The 21,426-nt window shown below is 42.8% G+C and overlaps 1 protein-coding gene across 1 annotated transcript; it reads left to right on the forward strand.

Annotated features, from left to right (window-relative positions):
- The first annotated feature begins 309 nt into the window (after window positions 1–309).
- On the forward strand, window positions 310–15,364 carry ANXA1 (annexin A1). Its single transcript, XM_083404586.1, has 13 exons — window positions 310–452; window positions 3,895–3,974; window positions 5,044–5,137; window positions 6,282–6,376; window positions 7,018–7,131; window positions 8,726–8,816; window positions 9,843–9,922; window positions 10,933–10,989; window positions 12,050–12,143; window positions 12,453–12,548; window positions 12,986–13,044; window positions 13,972–14,094; window positions 14,974–15,364. The coding sequence occupies exons 2-13, from the start codon at window positions 3,909–3,911 to the stop codon at window positions 15,031–15,033; spliced, it is 1,029 nt and encodes a 342-aa protein (XP_083260712.1). The 5' UTR covers window positions 310–452; window positions 3,895–3,908; the 3' UTR covers window positions 15,034–15,364.
- Window positions 15,365–21,426: the final 6,062 nt, after the last annotated feature.

A 21,426-nucleotide genomic window follows, 5' to 3' on the forward strand; every position in this document is an offset into this window, starting at 1 on the left:
AGTCTACAAAGAAACTGCTTTTAACAGTACAAAAAAGAAACTGACTTTGACATGGCAATCCTAAACGAGTTACCAGTTTGAGTAATGTGTTAATTTTTGAACAGTTAAGAGTGTCTAATTTGCAGCTTAATTGTTAATACCATTGACTTCAATGTCTCAGGATTCAGCCATCTCAGTTATTCATCTGGTTCTAGCAGTTTCAGCATTAGCTCACTGATCTGTTTCTTCACTGCAGTGGACAGTTTGTTTCCAAAATGTTTGGGTGTGAGTTTTGCCTAGATTCTTAGCCTTCCCCCACCAAGCAACCAATCATATGAGTTGTAGAAGTAAGCATTGGTTGCTAGGTGTGGCTTCCTGGTAGCTTTATAAAAGCCACAAGTCGGCAGTCTGATCCTTCCAGTCTGTAGTTTTCCAGAGCAAAAAAGAGTCTTTCTGAGTTTGGAAATCAAAAGGTATGGCTTCTTCATTCCTTGCTCTTTACTGCTTGTTAATTGTAGAAATGTGTAACTTATGGGATGACATCCTGTGCAAATTTACTTTATTATGTACTTATTTTCAACCAAATGTGCTTAGGAACAAGGCTGTAGTCTGTTTAAAAAAGTTGTTTGCTTGCTGTATTTTTTTCCGGGGGGGGGGGATTGTGAAAAAGCAGCAATACTTCTAAAGCTGCCAATGCAGGTTTATTTTTTTAGTTTGTCTAAAACTAGCTCTTTTAGGACTGGCTTTTGTGTGGATGTGTGTGACCATGGAAAACTGAATTATTTTTAACCACAAAAGAGTGAGTTAAGAGGGGGGAAATGTGACTTCCTTGTATGGAAACTTTTTTTGAAAAACATGCACCCTGTGGTTATGACCTTGCTTAACTGTTTTAATAACAGCCGAGTTGTCACTTCTTGCAAACATTACCTAGGTATGAAATTAAAATGTGAGCTCTCCTTCAAGAAAGAAGGCAGGGGAGCCAGTAATTAGTCTCCTTCCTTTTTTAAAATTGCAGACGGCTCCTCCTGAGGGTGTATGTATGAGTAAGAGCTGCAGAATCTCACCCCTAGTCTATTCATACTTTCCACAACTGCTTTCAAAAGAGGGTGGGGCTGTGTCTTTCTGCTTGGTAGTTCTTTTGAGTCAAGGGACAAGTTTTTCAAGATTTTGATCCATTCTGGACATGAGGGGAGATTGCCTATGGGACATGAAATGCCAAAAATAGCTGTGTCCTTGTGAGAGTACTTTGATATACTTGATCTGGTGTATCAGATTTGAGAAAGTGGCATTAAACATCATATGATTTATTTCTTAGTAAACACGTTGGAATGTTGCAAAAGAAGCTCTTTGAAATATACTTAGGCCTTTGCATCAGGTTACATTTTTGTAGACACAGGATTATTCCTCTTGTTGTGCAAGTATTGCATGTGAGCTCTGGTTTTTTGCAATGATCCCCAAAACATGGCTTTGGAACTCTTGGTTTTATACATCTAACTAGCTGGATTTGTGTGCCAAATTTGAGGGCAGCTGTCTTGTATAAACTGCAAAGCATCTAGAGCAACTTCTAGGCTAGCTGGTGGCACAGGGGGCATCCAGACATGCAGAGCATTGCATTAGTTTTCCTGATTGCTAGCACTTCTGTTCCATTTTCTAACATTCCTTTCACATGGCAGTACTATGGAGCCATGGCTTTTTGACTGATATACCAGCATGTTGAGCTAAATTTCACCAGTGATTCCCGTCTGATTCACTCATGAAAATAGCAGGAAAGACCTATATACTGGTGGTACATTGTCTAGCCCCATTTTATTCTCACAATTTTCTGGGTTAATGGGCTTGCAAATGGATTAACATGGAAATGAGTGCTGAGCTTCCACCGCATTCCACTAGATTTCCAGAAGTGGCCTTTACTGTATGTGTTCTGCAGGGGTGGCAACTTGAATAAAATATTGGGGGTGCCTAGCAAGATGTGACATATGCACACCATTTGAATGGCAATGCTCATTAACTTTTTATATATATATTTATTTTCAGTTTTCAAAAGTTTACAGGTACACACCTTGCAAACACATACATCCAGTACAATTATATATTTGACTTCCCTCTCCCACCTTTGTGGTTTCTTTTCTAATTTAAAATTTTAACACTGCATTTTCAACTTTACTCCATTTTTAAGTTATTCTTCCTTTTCTCTTAATGATAATTTTAACTACTTGATTTAAGTTAACCCTACTAATGAACTTACTTGCATGGCAGAATTTTTCAGATGTTCCCCACTTTTTAATATTTTGTTTTCCTCTTGGTTTCTTATTACACCCACCCATTTTGCCATTTTGGCATAGTCCATCAATTTAGTTAGCCACTCTTCTTTGTTTGGTACAGGGCAATGCTCATTAACTTTGTGGGGGGTGGCTCCCCTCAAATATTTTATGGGGGGGCAAAAGGACCTCGGCCCCAAAGAGTTGACTCCTGTGGTCTTCTGGAACATAACATGGAGATTAACACTTAGGGACTGGGGAAATGGAATAAACTGTCCTGTGAAAACCACCACAGAGATGAGATATAAAAGGTTATTGGGTGGCACCTTCCTGGCCAGTCCCTGGATACATCCTACTTACTTCCTGCAAACTTTGCATCACTGGAAAGCCCTCCAAGTAGGCCACTGGTGACAAACTTTCTAGCTGTCCTATTTTTGGAATTCAATGGGAAATTAGTCTTTCACAAAGTACCAAAATAAATAACACTAAAAGAAGGACTTTGCTGAAATACTATCTGAATGGAATTGTGATTGAACCAAGAAGATTAAAAGCATTGAATCTTGATTTCTTAACCTTTCAAATCTTATCTCAGCCCAGCTTGGTGGTTCTGAGCCTGCGTTCCTCCTCTGTTGCATGAAGCTGAGGATTGTTTTACCACCCTATTACTGCCTCCCCAAACTCTAGTGATATGGTGTGTGTGTGTGTAAGAATATACTATGGGTTGTATCTGATTAAATCATGCCAGGACTATACCTAATTAAACCAATGGACTAACGGTGGTTATAACTAACTTTTGCCCATTGATTTCAATGGGCCTTCTCTGAATATGCCTTGTTTGTGTCCCTAATGAAGATCCAGCTTAGGGATGGCCTTCTGGCGGCCCATGGGTCTCTTTCAGTGAACCCCTGGTTTCCTTCTGCCTCTCTCACTGCATCTTAGAAGTGGTGTGTGACTCATATGCTATGTTTGGGCTGGGCACTTCCTCTATGGAAGTAGCACTGCCAAGAAGGGATGGGGGAGAAATTCAATTCAGTTTGTATTTAAAGGCAATCATACAAAATTCAGTGAACTAAAACACAGCCATCCTTCCAAATCAGCATTACTTTGAATTTTGCAGTGTAGTTCTTAGCTGTGTGATGTGTACAAAATTGCATGTACTGGAGTAAACTGTGCATATAAATGTATATATTAGTAAAAATAAAATACAAAACATGCATCATACTACAAAAAATTGCTTTGCAAAAATGTGTATATTGGGCAAAAAAATCATGCTAAAAAATGTAACATTAGGAGAAATTCTCACCCAAATGCTGATGAAATTTTCTAAACTGATTAATTTTCTAAACTGAGAACTGAACTTAAGATTGGAAAAATGAGAAATTGAGAGAAACAGAATTTGACCCCTCCACCTATCCCTTTGTGCCAATGCTAAAATCAGCATGTGAGACGCATATGTGATCTTTTTGACCTAGTCACCCTCCTCCCAGTATAGAATGAGAATGTCATAGTCTCATTTGCTTCAGAGGGCTGTTGGGAAACATTAATCTATTTTCATGGCTTTCAGAAAGCCCTGACAATATAGATGATTATTAACCTTAGAAAACATGAAAAGAGACTGCTGTAACATTTCATTATAATCCTTGCTTTCTCCCTGCAGAACCTTGAAACAACATGGCTTTTGTGCAAGAGTTTCTGAAACAGGCCTGGTTTATTGAAAATGATGAACCACAATACGTGGTAAGATTTTTTTTTATGTGCATAAAAAAAGAAAAGTAGAAGACAGAGTTAATCACACGGGGTCTGCAACAAAATGTTCCAATGTGGAATATGCTGCTGTTCAGGATTCCTGCCAGCCAGCCATCTGTACCATTTTCCAGAATGCATTATCCCCACTCCCACTGCCAGCATCAGGCAGCCATTGGTCTATATCCACTAAACAATGCCCAGTCTTCATTGAGGTGTTTTTCCTTAAATATATTTTATACTTTTGCAAACCTTGGGGTTTCCTTAAGTTTGCAAATACATCTCTCTTTGTGTGGATGATACCTTTTGGCCTGTGGGAGGATTTTCTTTCATAGTCAGAGAATGACTTCGTATTAGGGTGTCAACACAAATAGATTTCAGAACATGGGTGTGGCATGTCAAAGTGTCTTCCTATAAGAGCCCCAGTGTTATTAACAAGCACTATTGCTGCTTAAGCAAGAGCCCTTTCATGCGCTGTCCATCACTTGTTGGCCACACCCCCTTTGTCATGCCCCTATTTGCTTGTCTTTGCCACCTTCTATGCATGGGAAGAGAGAAGACATCTGAAGGGAAAAGGTTGTACTGTGCATGTAGGTTCTTTGTACATGATCATGCTTCTACACTATACAGGGAGCCTTCAGTTGTAGAGCAGGGTCTAAGTTTCAGGTCACTTTCCCCAGGCCATTTTTGAGCTTCTTTTTAATGGAAAATCAAAAAGCAACAGGCAACATGGGCTGCCATCCACCTGGATTTTCCCGGACATTTCACCGATTTCTGCCCAGACACTGCTAGAGACAGCAGTATTCAGTATATGTCCAGACATATGGCAATGCTATCCTTGGTACTCATAATTATCTCTTAGATCCAAGCCTTAATTCTCATTGAAAATGTAGGGGCAATATGTCAATGGAATAACTGTAACATGCTATATATATATTATTTTGCATCTTTTGGTAATTTATACTTCAATTACCTGGTTCTAAATGCAATTCATCCTGAACCTCAGAGGATAGAAAATTAATGCAAATGTAAATTTCTCATTCACTCCTTTTGTTTCATTTAGAAAAATACAAAAAGTGGCTCTGCAGTTCATTCTTATCCTAGCTTCAATCCATCTACTGATGCTGCCGCCCTGGATAAGGCCATAACAGCTAAAGGTAAGATGGGCCTGTTCATCATGCACATGGAAGCAGTTTGAAACTGTCCTCCATTGACATGTCCCTAATATAGTGAGGACTACTATTTTGAAGACCAGATTAGATCATCAGTCCTTTTTCCAAGGTTGTCAATAGAAACTGATTTTTCATCCAATTTGTTACCCCAGTCTTCTAAATTGTTCTGGTATGTCCATCATGGGATTCAAAGATCCTCCTTTATCTGGCTGGTATGTGTGAGGTTTTCATACAAACTCTAGCCTCTGGCTGGATAGTCTCCAGTTCCAAAGTTTGGTGGAAAATTAGGGCTGAGTTTATTTCTTTCTTACAGTTAAAAAACCCCCAAATTTTCCTAATCCCAATCTGAATTGTTGGAGAATTTCAGTCTTCACCTGGAGAATATTCAGCAAAATGGCCTACCCAATTTTGGCAAAAGTGTGCATTAAGTTTAAATATTGTTTCATCTTACACCAAAATTGCTGAATAAATCAATGGGTTTGACTTCCTATTTTTTCCAGTCTCCTCCTTTCTCTGCTGATTGTTGTTAGGATGAAGAAAGTAACAGCTGATCAAGCCAACATTTCTCAGGAGAGGTTTCTGTGAAAAAACTTTTTAAAAATCATTTTTATTTGGTTTTACAAATACAAAGTTATAAAAATCCAAATATATATCCATTCTGCCTCCTCCCTATTCCAATAATTTTCAGTGGAACCCCCTTCCACGCATGGCTTCCCTACACTCAAATATCATTTTTTACTAACCTTAATGAAGAATTCTCCCCTTTAAATAGTCTGTAAACATTCTTTTAAAAAATCTGTCATTATTTTCTCCTGGCTGCTGTTTCTTCCTCTTTTGCTTGACGCCACCCGATGAAGTGTGGTGAAGGGGCTGATTTCACAGCTCTGCATAGGACATCATATATAGCAGCATGATTATAAAATGCAGGGCAAGTAAGGACAAAACATAAGTGAATGGCTTAAGAATGAGTAGTGAAAACCCATCTTTTCAGCACCGCTGAAAATGTTCATGAAAAAAGTGACATGGGCCAGTGATGGCTGAAACTTTATTTGTCTCTCAGTATTATAATTAGGGAAAATGACCTGCACACAGTGATATGGCTTACAAATACTTCTTCTTTGCATTTCAGGAGTTGATGAAGCAACCATCATTGATATTTTGACCAAGCGAAACAATGCCCAGCGCCAGCAGATCAAAGCTGCCTACCAGCAGTTAAAGGGAAAGGTACAGCTGCTAATAAAGGATCGCCCTGAAGAACTATCTTGTATATACATGTTTGCATTTTGAAGATCATGATGCATTGTTTTAGAAAAAGGAATCAACATTTTAAAATCCTCATGGTTTTTGGTTGTTAGAATATAGGTTTGAAGAGGTGGATGTCAATGTGTCCCAGATTTGGCATGGGGGAGGGATATTGCCCCCCCCCCCAGCACCATGGTTCTGATTTGAACGGAAGGCCTTTCCTTGGCTTCTTTAAATTGTTTTTTTAATAAAAGAATCTGAAAGGGATAATGCCATGCCACATTCTAACCATAAATGAATGATAAATGAATCAGGAACAACTGAAGGCAGATTCCATCCGCACCTATGAGAATGGGGTATAGAGAGGAAGCTATGGCCAATTTCAAGTGGAAAAAAAGGCTTTTCCTGAATGTGTGAGGTTTCTGTACATGGCAATGAGCCTGTTTAAGATGGCATTACAAGTTTAATACACACAAGTATATGGAGTGTTTGACGCTTGAACAATATTCTTCTTGGCAGAGAGGGAATTGTTGTCAAAGGGGGGAAGTAGATTAGATATTTATTTTATAATCCAAATAACTCTTTAAATGGGTAGTTTACACTGATGTTGCTTTTGGTTACAGCCCCTGGAAGATGCTTTGAAAAAAGCACTTAAAAGCCAACTGGAAGATGTTGTCCTGGGTTTGCTGAAGACTCCAGCCCAGTTTGATGCTGATGAGCTCAGGTACGCCATGAAGGTAGGTCTCTCTGCTGACTGGGATAAGCTGGGTCTTGTACCCAAGCAAGAGCTGGTCTTCAGCATTATTGAGTCAAAAACAAATCTAATAAATGTGTATAACCTCAAGTGTGAGAGTGGAGCAGGGCCAAGAAGTTCATTGGCTCCACTCATGTACAGGTCAGTTACAGGCAGAAATATTGTTGTGTAAACTGCACAGGTAGATTGTGGCTGACCATTTCTTCTTTCTGGTCTCTGTGGTTGTTGCCCAACCCTTCACCATGAGATTCCAGGGTAATTTACAATAGTTTATAAATACAATAGTAAAATCAGTTAGATCAAATTACAGTCAAGAGAACAGGATGGGTCCTAAATATATACCTTTTACCTTTACCTTACATACAATGATTTTTCTGGGGGACGCAGGAGCAGTGGCAAAGCTGAATGCTCCACTACTGGGGGCGCAGAGCAGGAGGGGGTGTTGTGCGCATCCCAGGGGCATGGCACGCTGCCCATCCCGGGGTGTGGTACACCGCCCGCGCGGGCGTGAAGCGCGTTCTGTGGGCATGATGCACTGCCTGTGAGGGTGTGATGCCTGGGGTGTGGGAGGGTGCACGGTGCGTGTCCGGGGGCCCGTCACGATGGCACCCTAGTGGAATAGTGGTGCCGAGGGCGGTCCGCTCCTTACGCATTCCTGTTCCTCCGCCAGTGCGCATATCCCTAAAAACTTTGTGAATCTAAGTTTGGCTTCATTGAGGATCAGTATTTCAATATGAGTAGGAAAATGAGAGTACCCCTAAACATTTTTTTTCAAGAAAAAAAAGCACTGCTTACATATATATATAAATATATATATATAATAGTCATAGCTTGGTTGCTGAACACATTGGAACTCGTATGTTTCAGCTCCCAAACATCAAAAACCAGAAGTGAGTGTTCTGGTTTTTGAACGATTTTTGGAAGCTGAACATCCGGTGCGGCTTCCAGTTGGCTGCAGGACACTCCTGCAGCCAATCGGAAGCCGTGCCTTGGTTTTTGAATGGTTCCGGGAGTCGAATGGACTCCCAGAATGCATTCTGTTTGAGAAAGGTACAACTGTATACATGTACATATACATGTCCATGTGTATGTATCCCCAGTGCCAAAGTTCAGGGTATGGAAACTGCAGAATGAAGGAGCCAGACCGATGTCTGGGGTGGTGAATTAAATAGCTTAGGGTCTGCCACAGAGAATGTTCTATTTTGGGCCAGCCCCACAAACTTCGGAGAGGCCCCCTCTCTGCCGATCCTACTGCCTGAGAGGGATTATAGGAAAGGCTGCAGTCTTTCAGATATTATATATTAGGTCCCATGGACTTTGGGTCACCAGATGACATTGAACTCAAATTTCCATCATCCCTGACCATTGGCTAAGCTGGCTGGGGATCACGAGAGATGTAGCCCAACAACATATTGGCCCCCAAGGTTGAAGATAAACTCTTATTTTGTGAATGCATGACATGGCTGTGATTTTGACTGGATATACCACCTGTTCCTTTATTGTTCTGGGTCCTTTATGCACTTTTTAGATTAAAGTCATTTTAGAGGAATACATATTATTGATTTACTGCCATACAGGGTCTTGGAACTGATGAAGACATTTTAATCGAGATTATGGCATCAAGGAACAACAGAGAAATCAAGGAAGACAGCAGAGCATATAATGAAGGTAACTTAGTGTTTGGGTTTGTCTGTTTAAACTCAATATAAAATGCTATGCAAGGGGGAGAATAAAATGCTCGGAGCTGCTTTCTTTGTTAATGTATCTTAAGATAGAAAAATCAACTTCTTGCATTTTGTTCAGGGTATAGAACTAAGAGCAATGCATGTATCTGGCCTTGTGCCATTCTTGGAACACAGACAGCAATCTGACAATCCTGTGTTTCGTCCACTGTGATTATGGCTTGTAGGGAACTAGACTATATGCTGAACTCTCCTCTCCCCACTCAACCCTTCAGTTTTAAACTGTGAGGCAAAGCCGTTGAACAGCTACTAAGCTGCAAATGTTTGTCTACATGGATAACATTCCACTAACTCTATAAAAATATGTGTGAAAATTATGCCACAAGAAAATAATGTCTGGGTATGCATCTGCTTCTGTAATTGGTGATATTACCTTTCAAATGCCTTGTTAGAAGAATCATGTAGGCAAATCACACCTATCCCCCCCCCCCCGTCCCTCTCTTCTTCTTGCCCCCCCCCCCAGTCTGTCAAATGAAGGAAGCACTGGGACTCTTCACATGTCATTTGCAGGTCCTCTTTGCAAAAAGACAGAAATAAAAACACATTGAGGCTGCGATTCTATGCAGCAGCAGCAGCAGCTCATGTGGTGGAGGGGGCTGTGGGGCTGCCCTCCGGACTTGCTGGCTACGCAGGTGTTGTGCTCGTGGGAGTTTTGAATTGGCTCATTCAAAAATGACCTCACTGCCATGCTACCCCAGCCTTTTCTGGTAAGTTTCGCAGTGCCAGGGGTGGGGGCTCCTAGGCTCTGCTCCACCACTGGACAAAGTGAGACATGTCTCTAAGCAAGCATGCATAGGACTGTGCTATAGGATTTCCAATGGAAATCTGTCATTGGGTGTAAAACGTCAGTCAGTAAACTATGGAATGAGAAAGTTATCTCACCACAATGAATATTCTATTGTTAAAAAATGGATTTCAAAGGTTTATTTTAATTGCTTTGTACTTTTTGCAGCTTATAAGAGGGATCTTACCAAAGACATTGTCTCAGATACATCTGGAGCCTTCCAGAAGGCTTTGGTTGCCCTAGCAAAGGTATGCACAATTTGAATTTTTGAGAACTAGAAGTTGATCTCTTCCAACTCTATGATTCTATGATTCTATGCAGATGACACCAAACTGGGAGGGGTGGCTAACACCCCAGAGGACAGGATCACACTTCAAAACGACCTTGACAGATTAGAGAACTGGGCCAAAACAAACAAGATGAATTTTAACAGGGAGAAATGTAAAGTATTGCACTTGGGCAAAAAAAATGAGAGGCACAAATACAAGATGGGTGCCACCTGGCTTGAGAGCAGTACATGTGAAAAGGATCTAGGAGTCTTGGTTGACCACAAACTTGACATGAGCCAACAGTGTGACGCGGCAGCTAAAAAAGCCAATGCAATTCTGGGCTGCATCAATAGGAGTATAGCATCTAGATCAAGGGAAGTTATAGTGCCACTGTATTCTGCTCTGGTCAGACCTCACCTGGAGTACTGTGTCCAGTTCTGGGCACCACAGTTCAAGAAGGACACTGACAAACTGGAACGTGTCCAGAGGAGGGCAACCAAAATGGTCAAAGGCCTGGAAACGATGCCTTATGAGGAACGGCTAAGGGAGCTGGGCATGTTTAGCCTGGAGAAGAGGAGGTTAAGGGGTGATATGATAGCCATGTTCAAATATATAAAAGGATGTCACATAGAGGAGGGAGAAAGGTTGTTTTCTGCTGCCCCAGAGAAGCGGACACGGAGCAATGGATCCAAACTACAAGAAAGAAGATTCCACCTAAACATTAGGAAGAACTTCCTGACAGTAAGAGCTGTTCGACAGTGGAATTTGCTGCCAAGGAGTGTGGTGGAGTCTCCTTCTTTGGAGGTCTTTAAGCAGAGGCTTGACAACAATATGTCAGGAGTGCTCTGATGGTGTTTCCTGCTTGGCAGGGGGTTGGACTCGATGGCCCTTGTGGTCTCTTCCAACTCTATGATTCTATGTTTGTTTGCTGGTAGGAAGCCAGGATTATAGTCTGCAAAGTGGTAACAGGTGAACTTGATCTTTTGCAGGGTGACCGTGATGAAAACCCTCATGTGAATGAAGAGCTGGCCGATAATGATGCCCGGGTAAGAGCAGGCTTGCGTATATTCTGAATGTCCTCCCCTCCATGCCCACAGAAGCACAAGCTTTTCCCTCTTGCCAAGGACTAATAAGAGCACCAGGTCTATTTCATAGTGCCAGAGCTCTGGTATCTATCCTGCCACTCCCCTCAAAGCACCAAATATTTTATTAATTTTTCATTAATAAAATCTCAGGACTCACAAAGAAATGGTTCTAACGTAGGGTTGACATATTTCAAACGGTGAAAATCTGGACACAAAAGTTGTTGATTTTTTTAGTTTTGCAAAAATAAAAATGTTTTTGAGCTATTCTTAAGGGAGTTCACCAAAATCTACACTTCCAACATGGGTTGCGCTATGTCTGGATTTTCCTGGATATTAAAGCAATTTCCACCCGGACACTGTTTCTGACAGCCGAATCCTGGCAATGTCCAGGAAATTCTGGATGTATGGCAACCCTAGAATGTAACGGAAAGAACTAGGTTCCACATGACCCCCCCCCCAATTAAACAGCCCTCCACCAAGTCTTGGAGGAAAAGCAGGGCTGGGCCTGACTGAGGCAGGGTCCTGCGGTGATCTGATGTGAGGCAGGCCTGGGTCGCTTCCCTTCTGTGTGGCCTTTGTGCCCCAGGAGTTCATTCATGCGGGGGGGGGGGGGGGGAGAAGATTGTTCTAGGCCACATGCCATAAGTTTCTACCTGGGCACAGCATGGCTTAGCATTAGGTGCAAAGAAGGGTAAGGGTGTGTGTGTGGGTGTGGGGGTGTGTGTGTGTGTGTGTGTGTGAGAGAGAGAGAGAGAGAGAGAGAGAGTTATACGAGTGGGGAAATGGTCAACAAGGAAATAAGCAACTCCTTCCATTCCACCAGCTCTCAGCCAGAGTGTATATGTGATTCTGTGGTTCACTTAACTGCAGGAATCCTAAGGTGCTGTCAATTTACAGAATGGACAGAAAATCATTTGACCTGCAGATTGAATTCTGCTGTGCAGTTGTTTGCTTTTGACTGAATCGGATTATACACAATATTTCGGACTCCCACACTACATAATCTAATTTATTCCCACAGGCCTTGTATGAGGCTGGAGAAAGAAGAAAGGGGACTAATATTGATGCTTTCATTGATATCCTCACTACAAGAAGCATGCCACACCTCCGAAGAGGTAGGTAGAAAGCCATTTAATCCTGTACTTCAGTCAAGAATTGCTTCAGCCACTTTGGTATTCTGTGGGGACAAAGCAAAACAGCAAAGTGCAAAATAGTGACTGCTTAAGGATAAACAGAGGAGCCCCCACAGCTTTGTTAATAAGTCTGCATTTCCACACTACAGTTGGCTGCTTCTAAAGTAACAAAAGCTGTTTTGAAAGAGTAACATAGGACATTGCGCTGTCAGCATTCACAGAACTTGCATGAAAATTGCATATCTCATGGCAAGCACAGCCTTACATTTCCCCTCACACCCTTGTTTTCAGTTTTCCAGAAATACACCAAGTACAGCAAGCATGACATGAACAAGGCTTTGGATCTGGAGCTGAAGGGAGACATTGAGAATTGCCTGACAGCAATTGGTATGTGACCCTGTTCCAGAGTTAAAACTCTGTTTCTTAGTTTTGTCCCCCCTTATATAAAAAGTATTATTAGGCGAGCAATAGTGTGATCCTGTCTACTCAGAAGTAAGTCCAACTGAGCTCAGCCTGACTGTATATAGTGATTTGTGAAATTCACATTACTTGCCTAAAAAATTTCATGGAGGATGCAGTGGGTGTAGGTGTGCGGAGACTATTATTATTATTATTATTATTATTATTATTATTATTATTTATTTGCATTTACGTATCACCTTTCTGTCAAGGCACCCAAGGCTTGCAATTTGTGTTTAATTAACTCCCAATGGTGAATAAAGCCCATTGAGTTTGAAGTCCAGAATCTGTATCTGTTCTTCCCCTCATATCTTGTTTCTGTTATTTTGCTGTCATAAATAATCACAGTTCTGTTTGATTTCCAGTGAAATGTGCCACAAGCAAGCCAGCTTTCTTTGCGGAAAAGCTCCACTTGGCAATGAAGGTAAAATATACTTTAGTGGCAGAACTTTTGCTCTAAAGGGGTAGGCTAAAATCAGAGTCCCTAGGCAAGGAAGCCCAAGGTCTGGCCCTCTTTATGATGAAGGGGGTAATTTAATCAGTGGAGCATTCCCAATAGGACTGGCCCAATATAATATAGTATATTACTTAGGCAAGGAATGTGTGTGTGTGTGTGTGTGTGTGTGTATACATTTTAATGTATCCCCGCACCCTGAGAATATTGATCAAAATAGTCCCCCTCCCAGCTTCTGACATGTGAATCAAGTTGACAATGTCTGGAACAGCTGTGGCTCCAGTCCTAGTTGAGCTGAAATTTATCAAAGAGAACGAGGAATTATTGGTGACCCTGGGCCTGCTCTGGAATTCTACTACTTCCAGAGAACTTTTGGTGAATCCCTCCCCCCCCAATGTTAGCGCTAGCATGTGGGGAGCTCTGAAACGGGGCTTTGGGGGATGCGGGTGGGGTGCCAGTAGTTTATTCAAAGGATACGGCCAAAGGACATGATTCACTGCAGAGAAGCAAAGGTTCTTGCACCTTCACTTTAAAAACTGATGTTACAATGTGTTCATAACACCATTTTGAAAAATAAATATGCAGGAACATTTGTTTGCCTGCAGTGAATGCCCTTTATCCTTTTAAGAGCTGCGGTGATAGAACCAGGAAAGTCTGGCAAGCAGCGCTAAGCCAACTACAATCAAAATGCCTATATTAAAGTTTTATTTATTTAATTACATTTATAGTCCTCTTTTCACCCTGTCATGGAACACTGGGAGGAGGCCTACATGTGACTCCCAGGCAGTAACCCATCCAGGCACTGACCAGCCACTTGTTTAGCCTGAGGGTGCTGCTGGCCTCACCTGCCAACCGACGACAGTATCTAGTGAATTTACTTCCATTTATTTTCAACAGGGTTCTGGAACACGCCACAGAACTCTGAACAGGATCATGGTGTCACGTTCTGAGATTGACATGAATGAGATCAAAGGATTCTACAAGTCAATGTATGGCAAATCCCTCTGCCAGGCCATCTTGGTATGTAACTTTTAAAAAGTGCAGTAAACTTAAATTGCACTAAACTTGATTGAGTGGCTAAAGAGTTAGGTCTGGAGCTCTGACAGGTTGGCTTGCAAATGTAGATCCTGACTTGTTTATGTATATATATTTATCTATTCCTGTTGACAAACTACTTTTGGGGCTTCCAAACAGTTATGTAGCATCAAGGCTGCAATCTAGGCACATTTATCTAGAAGTCCCATTGAACTCAGAGGGACTTGCTTCTGAATAGACGCACACAGGGTTTTGCTGTAAGACTCCCTTCGATGTCACACAACTGCATCTTGTAGGTATGCACTGCATTCTGAGTAGCCCTGTTTAAGAAACCTAGCTGTCCTTCCTTCTTAGCTGTTACTGGCTGGGCTACAATAGAATTTTCACAGCTTGGGTACAGTCTCTCAACAAAGCTCCAGAATCTCCACCCCCCCCCAAACTTGGGAGAATACTCCATTGCTTTCAGTGGAGCAGCATTAGCAATGATGTATGTTCAGTGCCATGAACTCCAGGATGAGCCAGGACACTTTCCTCTTTGTGAAGCTGCCATCAGCCCCATGGAAACAAGCCCTTTCCAGCCATTTGTTTGTTCGCATTATTGAAGTCAGCCCTCCATCAGCATCCCTGCTGTCCTCCATGCGTTGAAGAGGGGCCACTTGTAGCAGGGCTCTTCCTCTACTCATGTAGCCTCCTCATGATGTTCTGGATCTAAAACATCACATGAAGAGGTCAGAGGGGAAAGGTATTGTGTGAGCATAGCAGGAAAACTCTTCTTATTACTGTACTTCATTATATTATGTCTAGCAGTAGTAGACTGTTTTCTTGGACACATAACGTGATTCTTCTTTGTTCTTCCACATCTAGGATGAAACAAAAGGTGATTATGAAGCTATTCTGGTGGCTTTGTGTGGTGGTGACAACTGAGCTCCATATCTTTTGGATACTCTCCAGCCTCTGCCTTGAGGATATCATTCCTTTTAAACTCCAACTGTTAAATATATGTGTACGTAATGAAGGCGCTTAGAGTAATAGCCAAATTAGACTATTGTTCAGTCTTGATACCTTGAAAAACTGTAGCCTGGAAAAATACTCTTTGTTGCTCTTAATTTCTGAGGCATTATCATCTTTTTTAATATTTATCCTAAGCCAAAGAACAGCTATGTTTGCTTTTACATACCTAGTCAATGTAAAAGGTAAAGAAAGTGCCTGAACAGGCCTAAGTAACATTCCAAATAAAATTAACCTGTGATATACATTGTCGGGCTTTGTCTGTTGTGTTTTCTTTATGCATCCTTCCAGCATTTAGTCCAAGGGAAGAGGGCTCCACATAAGGGCTGTTGAGCGGAGCTGTGATGCTGGCCCTGCCCCCGGAACATCCATCCATTGGTGCAGGTGCTGGCAAGATGCTTAAGCATGCGGAGTGGCTTATGCCTTGGGCTTTTACTAAGCAAAGACTCCCAAGGCAGGAATGGAGCCCTCAGGCATTGCCACATTGCAACAGTCACTGAGTGGAGCCCATTCATACAGTGAACGCACAAGGGTGGGGGCCTTACAATTTAAAATATGAGTGCTAGGATGAAGCTTTTACAATTCTCATTTCACACATGCACACATACATCCACAAATGCATCCCTTATCCCAACTTAGCTGTTCTACTCGAGTTACATCCTCTTCTTCCAAGCCAAATTGCTATATTTCGTCAACAAATACAGAAAACAGTATTTTGGCTTGAGCAATGGCTGTTAAGGATAACCCAGTAACCCATGCCAACTCACCTAGGAAGCAACAATACAGATTTACTCTCCTCTTTCCTTACAGAGGAAATTAAAAACATATCTGGTTGCAGAAAACGATATTTTCACCTAGAAAAACATTCCAACAGCTAGATAATTCCTGAAGTCATGCATAAGCAACAAATGTTTTAACTTTGCTTAAACTCTGCCCAACCATCTTTATGGAGTAAATAATCTCTCTTAGATAAAATAAAGTCTCTCTTAGAGTATTGTGGTGGATGATCTTTGCTCCAAAAAATATGGGCAAAAGTAAAGGGTTCAAGAACTAAGACCAGACCAAATTCTATAAAATCATACACAGACTTTACTAAAACAAAACTCTACAAGAGAGAAAAACTCAAAATAATTACACAGATTAAAATAGTTCAGAAGGTAAGAAAACAACAAATAGTAACTTATCCAGCTAATTAACATAAAGGCTTACACTTAAATCTCAGTAAGCTGAACAATGGAACAAGATGCTGTCAAAAGCCCAAATAGATGTTGACCTCAGCTTGGCTGGATGCTGAGAGCTCCCACCAACTCAGCTTTTATGGGGGACTTAGACCATGGGCATTCACCTCTTCCACCCAATTACCTGTGACACCAGCCCTGAAGCCTTAATGGGAGACAGCTGCATGTAAGCTAATTGTTTCTGAGGTTCAGTCTAAGCTATTCCCATAAACCAGTATTAAAGGGGCGATATCACCACAACTATGTATTGCTACCTGTTTACCATGTTCATATTACTCAAACTATTGGAATTCCAGTGCTAGAAAGATTTGTGTACACTGTTGATGTAGAAAGATACTTCAGCTTCATTGTCTAAGGTGTGGTTGGGATCTCTGGCATTTTGGAAGTTAATAGGAAATCCAAAGTTTGCTGCAGCAGAAAACCTGAGAAAGACCAGCCTCTTTCTTCTGTAAAAAGATAATAGAAACAGGGCAACCACTGCAGGTTGTGGATTGGGGACTTAAGAGATAAGGAAGGCATCCTATCTTTAGGCTGCCACTTGTCTTTGCCTCAAAGCATCAGCAGTGGGACGGTGTCACATTGCAGCCCTCTGGACAGCGGCTGTGGGCAAGGCAGGATGGGGCAGGGCAGCTGTGGCAAGGCTGGCGCTGCACGGATGCAGTGGTGTGAGTGCCAAGTGAGCTCCTCACCCTTCACTGTTCTGGCAGGTAGCGGTGACACTGCTCTTGGGAGAGCAGCTGCAATGGCAGCTCCTGACCAAAGAGGACTATGAAAGCATCCATGTCAATGCAGTCTCCTAGCAAAAGCTTCCTATACATATAAAGGACAGGCTTGCTAATTTGAGCAATTTTGCTCTCACCACTGGCTGCTACCTTCTTGCTGCCCTTTTGGTTTTCTAATCCTACTTTCCTTTGTCTTGTTTCACCACCTTGCCTCAGCTGGATAGTAGCCTGCTCTGATCTTAATTAAAATAGCCAGTGCAGGTCTACTGAAATTTCACAACATCTGCAAAAGCTTCCAAGGCCGGCTATTCTGCCGGCAGCAGATAGGCCTTGTCTGTGTCTCAGCTCCTCCCCATTGAAAAGCATCTGGGTCTGACATACACTTCCACTGCAGGCCTTATAGTGACCTTCATAGAGGAAAATATCAGTATAGAGGATGACAGGGCCTCCTGTGCCGTGGAAGTTGGGCAAAAGCTTGGTGCTCTGTTTTATTGTGGTTGAACTGTTTGGTTCAACCCATCTCCCTGTACTGTGAAGAACTGTGTCAGGGGTGGGGGGAGGCAGGAAGAGCTGGTGCAGAGGCAAATTTCTTTTCATGACAAAGTTTGGTCCTTAAGACATGGGTGAAGGCTTTAAGGGAATAATAGATGACACTTGCTATATAATTACAAATGTGGCATCAAGTTTCAGGAACTGGGCACTTCCCCAGTTCTGGTTTGTGGGTGGTATAGCCAATCATATTATGTTAGGGCTGAATAAGGATCTAGAGAGTCTAAGAAGAGAAAAATTGCACATGTCTAACTGTCCCCATGTCCCGTTTCCCTAACCCTGTATATTCCCTGAAGAGCTAGTGGTGGAGCTAGAACTTTTCATTCTTCTGAGGGATGCCTTTGGCCCCTCGGCCATCAGACGTAAAGCAATTAATGCTGTGAATCCCCTGTCAGCCTTTCCCTTTCTCTTATGGCCATGTCTGCCAACGGTAGCAAACTGCACCTCTTCCCTTCTTGGAAGCTTGCGACTGGCCCCCCTCACGCAGGAAGGAGGTTCCTGCTGCTTTCTGCTGCTTAGGGCACATTGTCTTAGAATGTGTTTTCAGCGCAAGAGTTTAGCCCTGGGATGTTTGGAAAACAAGAGTACCTCTGAGCATTCCCATCAGAAAATAAATAATCATTAGTCAGTAAGGACTTGCCTCAAAATCAGAGCTCTGTTCCCTAAAAAAAGTTTAAATTATGTGCAAAGGCCATCCAGGTTCTTCACCAAGAACAGACGTCTCTTATTCTGCCTAAGTTGATTATGGTTTTGCTAGTCATTGGGAGGGTTGAGGAGCAGTGAAAGGCACAGATGCCCTGCCCCTTAACGTCAAGGGAGCAGCTGCTGTTCCTTGAGTGCATTAGAGAAAGGTGGAACACACATTCAATTATAATCATAATTCTCCTGGGTTGAATCCAAAAGCTCCCTTCCTTTAACATATAGTCTTTCTACAGATGGAAGGAATCCTTCCAACAGAAAAAACTCCTGTTGAAAGAAAGCAACCTTTGGATCCAACAACATTATCAATTTACAGCTTCTGAGATTTCAGTCGGCATTGCCTACAGACCAGTGGAGTAGCATGGAGGCCGGGGGGCCACTGCCCCGGGTGCACAATTGGGGGAAGCGAACCTGGTGCCCCCACCCCTGAGATCCTGTTGTTCCCTGCTGGCAGCGAGGCCTGGAGAGCACAGAGGGTGAAGATCATCTTCCGTGCTCCACTCCCACCCGGTGAGCAAGCGAGTGCCTGCCTGCAGCATCCGCAGCGAGGGCTGGATGAGTGTGCTTTGCACCCGCCAGGGCCACGTGCCGTCGCACCCACCCTGGGTGCTGACAAGCAGTACTGTGCCCCTGCTACAGACTGTCAAGCATATCTACACAGCAACGGGAGCTAGAAACTTGCTTTCAAAGAAAAACACCTGCAATTCTTAGGCAGTTTTCTGTGCCTGATGCAAAATTCTGCCCCCCATTGGGATCTGTCTGTCTCGGGAAACAATAGAGGAGTGTGCCTTTGAGTGTGAAGTCAAACTGTTGGAAGGTTACTGTGCCTGTAGAGGCCAGTGTGGGAGTGACGTGTTTTGTTGCAGCTGGGACATTGCTTTTCTCTGTGCTCCTCCCAGCAGCCTTTCCTCCTCTGCTCACTGCTTTGGATGAACAACCTGATCTCTCTGTCTCCAGGCTCTGTGATGATCTGCAAGGGATTCCCACAAAGTGGGGGTGATGCTGCCAGCCTTCATGTCACATTTGCAGACATCTTTGCAATGCAGAGCTGGTCTGCCAACAGGCCTGGTGCCTGAAGACAGCTCCACATAGAGCACATCCTTGGGAATCCTGCCATCTTCCATTCTGTGCAGACGTCACTGAGACAGGAGTGTGAACATGCTGGAAATATGGGTTGAGCCTCTGTCCTGCCATGTGCCAACTAAAATCTTCCCAACACAGCACATGTGCAAGACTCCTGTTGGTTGTAAGTTGCCCACATCTCATTTCCATAAAGCAGCAGGCTCAACATGCAAGCCTGGTAGACCTTCATCTTGGTATTGGTTGTTAGTGTCACATTCTCCCCATACCCTTTTGGACCCCCCTGTGGTCCTATAGAAATGTAGAATACACACAGCCCTCCTAAATGCTTGCAGGGTCACAGGACGGGAAAACCATGTAATAGCTGTGCTCCAGGACTTCTCATTTCTAGGGTACCTGATTTCCTGGAACGTTTGAGTTCTATATCCTCAGTCTCACTGCACACACCTAGTTTAACGGAATCTGTTTCCTAGTTATGAATGATTAATAAACCCATGAGATATATTTTCAGCTTCAGGTCTGTGCTTGCCAATGGGAACAAACTAAGATCTCAGACTTTTGATTTGTCATCACAATGAATGTTCTTTGCCAAGTTTTCTTTGTGCAGTCAGGTGTGGGAATATAAACTTTGCTGCCATTGTGAGGTTTCTGGTACATATTAGTGATGTAGAATGGGTGCTTCCCTCTAGTGCATTGGAAACCTATGAGTAATAGAGCAAATACAAATGTCTCAACTGACTGTCTTTTGTAGAGGAGGAAGGTAAACGGAGAGTTTCTGTGCACTGTAATTAAAAGCTTAAGGGAATTATGGGACAGCCACAGCAGTCAAGAGAATGAGCTGTGATGTGGGTGGTGGCTGGTTCAAATCTTACCTTGCTACACAGTTACTGCGAGGTCTTAAGCAAGGCACTTTCACTCAACTTGGTTTGTTAAACAAAAATCAATAAAATCCAGGGACAGACCACAAGGACTTAAGCAGTAGGTACAGGAGAGTTCAGTACCTGGACAAACCATGAGTCATAAAACATAGGCTACAGCTAAATCACAAGTCCAGGATGACATGCTAAGCCAAGGTATTGCTTAGCTTGACAAAGCATGGCAGAAAAATGATGGGTGGCTGGGCCAAGCGGCTGTGATCTATGCTAGAGAGTGTACCCTGGAGGATCTGGGCCAAGCCACTATTTGCTTTTTATTCTATTTATGGACAACCAGGTGCTAAGTGCAACTTGTTTGGCAATAGTCATGAGGCAAGGTGAGGTGGTGGCCTTAGATGGCAGGATCCACAGGGATAGCAGATCCCAATGTAGATCTTTATTCCCTTGTTCCTGATGTAGATCTTCACTCATCCCTGGTGCCATTTTGTGGTTTGCCTCAGGCGACAAAATGTATTGGGCCTGAGGATAGTGATGGGTTTCAAGGAGGCTTTGGAGCTGGGAGAGTCGCAAACTCTAGTGGAAGCAAGCAAAGAGTGTGTTTTGGACACATCAAGGCCGACATATTCGGAGTTGGAAAGGCCACTTTCTGCTTGGAACCCTAATCTGCCCACTGTGCTTCAGAGCTGAGCCACATATTGGCAGCCGCTTGCCGAGTAAGGCCTTGTTTTGTGTTTTGAATGCTAAGGGCTTCCTCCAGAAGCTGCCTTATAGCTCTAGGATTTTCTGGACAGACTCAGAGGAGCACTTTCTTAGCTTTCCCCATCACCCTCCAGTCTCTGGAAGAATGGCAGAAGGCACTGTCAGATTCAGTCTAATTTTTAAAAATGCAGCTACGAAAGATGTTTTGCTGAGGAGGGATTTAATTGTGGCTCCTTTCTGAAAGTGCTGGGAGAGGTCAACAATTCACATTTACTCATCTTAACTTCCTTGCAGGGAAGAACAGTTTGTGCAGGGGATCTTCAGAGTTCCCAATGAGCAGAACGCAGCTGCTCATCATGAGAGCAGCATAATGTGAGGTGTGTCTCCAGATTCCCACCATCAATTTAATCTTACTGAGGCTTCCTGAACCATGCTATTTATGACATC

Source organism: Podarcis tiliguerta (assembly GCF_965153285.1).
Source record: "Podarcis tiliguerta genome assembly, chromosome: 11".
Taxonomy (NCBI): Eukaryota; Metazoa; Chordata; class Lepidosauria; order Squamata; family Lacertidae; genus Podarcis; species Podarcis tiliguerta.

Excerpts from the sequence above, each read along its gene's own strand:
- ANXA1 (XM_083404586.1), top strand. The coding sequence starts at position 3,909 with ATGGCTTTTGTGCAAGAGTTTCTGAAACAGGCCTGGTTTATTGAAAAT. Across the intron at positions 5,138-6,281 it reads TAAGGCCATAACAGCTAAAG|GAGTTGATGAAGCAACCATC; the intron begins GTAAGATGGGCC and ends TTTGCATTTCAG. Across the intron at positions 12,144-12,452 it reads CATGCCACACCTCCGAAGAG|TTTTCCAGAAATACACCAAG; the intron begins GTAGGTAGAAAG and ends CCTTGTTTTCAG.